Source organism: Sinocyclocheilus rhinocerous, unplaced genomic scaffold (genome assembly GCF_001515625.1).
Source record: "Sinocyclocheilus rhinocerous isolate Xijiao unplaced genomic scaffold, SAMN03320098_v1.1 scaffold347, whole genome shotgun sequence".
Classification (NCBI taxonomy): Eukaryota; Metazoa; Chordata; class Actinopteri; order Cypriniformes; family Cyprinidae; genus Sinocyclocheilus; species Sinocyclocheilus rhinocerous.
Window position 1 is genome coordinate 135,879 of NW_015632719.1, and position 4,746 is coordinate 140,624.

General features: G+C 41.2%; 1 protein-coding gene across 1 annotated transcript in view; it reads left to right on the forward strand.

Moving 5' to 3' along the window:
• slit1a (slit homolog 1a (Drosophila)) overlaps window positions 1-2,546 on the forward strand; it is an 81,183-nt gene extending 78,637 nt beyond the window's left edge. The window contains exons 34-37 of the mRNA XM_016555852.1: window positions 193-347; window positions 809-1,097; window positions 1,183-1,394; window positions 1,557-2,546. Of these exons, the coding sequence (XP_016411338.1) occupies window positions 193-347; window positions 809-1,097; window positions 1,183-1,394; window positions 1,557-1,795 (895 nt within the window). The 3' untranslated portion in view covers window positions 1,796-2,546. The remainder of the gene's footprint in view (window positions 1-192; window positions 348-808; window positions 1,098-1,182; window positions 1,395-1,556) is intronic.
• The last annotated feature ends 2,200 nt before the right edge of the window (window positions 2,547-4,746 follow it).

Below are 4,746 nucleotides of genomic sequence, written 5' to 3' on the forward strand. Positions count from 1 at the left end.
TATATATTTTTTTTTTTAATTCAAATTAAATGTTGGCATGCAGGGATATTATTAATTATGAAGATCACTGATCACTACATTTCATTTTCAAAAGATCAAGTCATTTTGTATTTTCCACTCAGCAGCTGACTACAAATGAAACAATTATAAAGCTTTCACATCAGATATCTTCCATGCTTGTTTTACACACAGTACTGAGACCATCAATGATGGTCAGTTCCACACTGTAGAACTGGTGACCTTTGACCAGATGGTGAACCTTTCAATAGATGGTGGTATCCCAACAACCATGGACAACTTTGGTAAAGTGCAGCCCTTGAGAGGAGAAGCTCCACTATATGTGGGAGGTAGGAGTGCACCAAGGACATCTGCCTCCATCACAGCTACCATAATTGTACAATACTGTCAATCACCACTGTGCACCCATGAACCTACCTAGACACGACACATGCTCTCCGCTCTATTGCTCTTGAACTTTGCTAGAATCACCAAACCAGTATACCAAGCTTTTTCAAATCCAGTCCTGGAGGGGCCACTGTCCTACAGAGTTTAGCTCCAACCCTTATTAAATCCACTTACCCGTAATTTTCCAGTAATCCTGAATACCTTTATTGACTTGTTCAGGTGTGTTTGATCAGAGTTGCAGATAAACTCTGTATATGACAGTTGGCCTCAAGGAGCAGGATTTGTAGAGCGCTGACATAAACCATTAATGGTAACTGAATTTATGTGGCATCAGTATTTTGCTACATGTGTACCACTGGTCTCTTCCCAACTCGGCCTTTACAAAATGTTCTCACTGAATCAGGCATGCCGGTCAGTGTCCACCCCACAGCTCCCCGCGTCTGGCAGATCCAAAACAGCTCCAGTTTTCATGGCTGTATTCAGAACCTTTACATCAATAATGAGCTGCAAGACTTTACCAAAACCCAGATGAAACCTGGTGTGGTGCCCGGATGTGAGCCCTGCCGAAAGATATACTGCCTCCATGGCATTTGCCAGCCCAACACCGCCACGGGCCCTGTATGCCACTGCCAGCCCGGATGGAGTGGGCAACACTGTGACCAGCCTTCGGCGAACCCCTGCCTGGGCAGCAAGTCAGTCAAATTCTTGAGGTGAAATATGCAGAGCAGACCGAGGCGCAACAAGTAATGCTCTAATTCCTTCATTCGTTTTACACAGGTGTGTCCACGGGAGATGTATTCCAATGGACACGCAGTCGTACCGCTGTGAGTGCCAGGAGGGTTTTCATGGAGCCCTGTGCAACCAGCAGGAAGAGCTCTTCAATCCATGCAGAAAGCTTCAATGCAAACATGGCCACTGTCAGTTATCTGACACAGGAGATGCCTACTGTCATTGCGAGATGGGCTACAGTGGAGAGTTATGTGACAAGGGTAAGAAAACATAAGCACAACCTTCAGACATATGGTCATTGTCAAACATTCTGTTTCTGATGAGATAAAGCATGGATAGCTCCTTTACTATTATTAAATTAGTTTTTTATGCTATTGGATGAGTAACTGTCCATTGTCAATTTGACTTTCATGTTGTTTTAGAGTCTGAGTGCCACGGGGAGCCAGTGCGGGACTTCTATCAGGTCCAGCGCGGTTACGCCATCTGTCAGACCACACGCATGGTGTCTTGGGTGGAGTGCAGCGGTTCCTGCGACACCGGCTCCTGCTGCGCCAGTCAAAGGATGAAGCGCAGGAAATACACTTTCGAGTGCAGCGATGGCGCATCCTTCAGCGAGGAGGTTGAAAAGACCATCAAGTGTGGCTGTGTGGGGTGCATGTAGAACACAACCACTAGCATCACCGCCTCATCACAGTCTGACAGATCCGCAGAAAGAGCCATCACAAAAAGTCAACAGAAATAGATATCTTTCATTGGGTATACAGAGACATACCACCACTCTAACCCCCCACCCTTTTATATTTCCACCACAGCCTGAAATTTCAACCCCATTTTGTCCTTTCGTGAGGTCTCAGAATGGTAAATTAACAGCAACTCTGCTGAGAGGAAAGGCGAGCGAGGTGGCCCCTAGCTTGTTTCAGCCCAAAAGCAGGACACCTATTAGAAGAAAATGATGGTCTTTTTGACTCTCTCTGCAGTGCAGGACGTGTATTTGAGCACATAAGACTCTGTAATGGTGATGAAAGGAACATTCACATTTCCACCATGCCTGAAAAAAAACTATATGTATGATATATCTGTGTGGAAGAATACATCCTCGGAGACATGCTGGTAAAATAGAACGTGTGAAACCAGATATGCACGGAACGACATGCTGTCTTACCAGATATTTCCAATCATTTTGTGTTATGGGTGGCACACGGGACTCTTCCATGTGTCCCTGCCCCAATTCCACTGCAAATATGGCATCCTTAATAAACTAGACGGGGGCCAAAAATACCCAACAGCCTTCCATGTGAACGTGTGAAGAGCACTGCGACGCTCCTGGTGCCATAACATAGTTACGTTGTTGGAGGGGAGCTTCTTTACAATATTTCCACTTTTGATAGATCGAGAAGAAAAGGAAAGTCAAGCAAAAGGATCCATTCGATCTATTCCATACAGTGTTTGTCACTCCATTACCTCAAACAGAGAACTCTACAGAATGTAAGGGAGAGCTGAAGTCAAGCGCTAGCTAGATCTCATCACACCGTTTTCTAAGATGCATGCTCGTTGTCATGTGATGTCTGGATTGTGGTTAATATTAGTACTGCGGAGCAGAAAATAGAACATCGCTTATCGAAACACTGCTAAATATGCAACGCCACTGCAGTTTTTATATTGGCCAGTGTTGAAACTGTTTGAGGGGTACAATATGACTATGGGTTATGACCACAACACTGTAGAAGTGACAATTCTCCCGTCTCCCGCTGACGTAACACTAACGATTTCCCAGAATCCACCATGTTCTCTTTTTGATTCCTTCAGTATTACCTCTGCAAGCTACTGCGTTCATGAAGGTTTGCAAATTGCCACGAACATCGTCCTAGGATTAAAACACAAAGAAGTGCAGTTTGGCTTATTTCTTTTCATTTGGGTGGGTGTTTGTTTTCGCTTTGATTTCCTTTTCCTAACTCCCTAGGACCTTCACTTTATACAGAATGCTTAACAGATTCTAATATATATTTGTATTTCATTTTGGTATAGTATTTTTATATGTTAAAGAACAAATTTGTGTTTTCCGGATTTTAGTGACTTTTGGTGTTTTATTCGGTCATTTAATTCACTTTGCTTATACAGGCTACAGCGGTTTGAAACTGGCCAAAAGCATAGATAATTATTAGCCTTATTGTAATAGGAGCCAGTGTTGATTGTTTTGGAAGGTTTTTTTTTTTTATATTGGAAATGTTGTCTTCCATGTGAATACATTTAATTCATTTAAAATATCTTTGTTATTGATTTTGTAATTATTTATTTTAAAACTTTTCCAGAAAGCTGAAATTTCATTTAAGACTACGCTGATTTTGAGTTGTGAATAAAGCCAAGAGAGAAAAAAAGGTCATTGAGATAAAGCATTTAATAAGGGTAGTTACCATTCAGTCCTCATATTAAACAGCAAGTCAACAGCCCCAACCGCTACTAGCGGTTTCTGTGATTAAGTGCAGATGAAAATAAACTTCTTGCTTACTATTTGAGAACAACTAGCAGTACTTTAACCCTCCATACATACATTGTACCACATGATTGGTTTCTCCAAAATGTCAACCTGTTTTGTTACACTTTTGTGGATACTTATTGCTCTTATTGTACACTGAGGTACTGGGAACGGAATTTAATGTCAATGTCATCGCTTCAGTGCTGACGAATCATTGGAAAAGGTTACAGACGTTTCCTGTAGATTTCATGGGTCTGAGCTAACCTTGTGCCAGTCACAACCATCGCATCATGAACTCAAGAACATTTATTGTGAAAGATACCGTCGCTGTTGCATATAGAACATTTAAGAGCTCTTGCTGTTTATTCTTCTGATGTTACGTTGATAGTTACACTGACTAACTGCAGTTACTCCGAATGTAAGTAGCGCCACCAAAATGCTTACTGAACTTCCTCCTTTTTCATTCATTAAAATGTGTGATTATATAAGTGTCTATGTCTGCTTTATCAAAACCACGTACATTTTTCAGCAGCAAAATATTTGGTTCTTGGCACATTCATAATCCAGCCAAACAAATCTGGTTGGCACTGGAGAGGCAAAAAAAAAAAACCCACTTGAGAAGCAAAACTGAACATTAATGAATATAGTTCATGTTGTATACATATATTAACATCGGCTTCTTCATGCATTTTCTGAATAAAATTACAGTTAAGTGGTGACCGTCACTGCACTGCTCTTCTTTACCTTATCCACACAGATCCAATCATTTCACTGATTCTTGAAGCTTGTCCAGACTACCACACCACTCACCTCCGCTCCAAACATACCCCAACACTTGAAAACGCATCAACGACTGACAAAAGACAAAATGCATAAAACTCAAACCAAATTAGCTCACTTTTATATAATATTTCCTACTTGCACAACTCAATCCATATAAATGAGGTATGGACTTCGGTCCTGGTGGTGGTTTAAGTAAACTACATTTCAAATTGCTTCAAAGCCAAAAAAGTCAAACAAAAATGTTAAAATATAGTTTTATATATTAAATTTGTGACCCTGGAGCACAAAAGCAGTCTTAAGTCGCTGGGGGATATTTGAAGCAATAGCCAACAATACATTGTATGGGTCAAAATTAT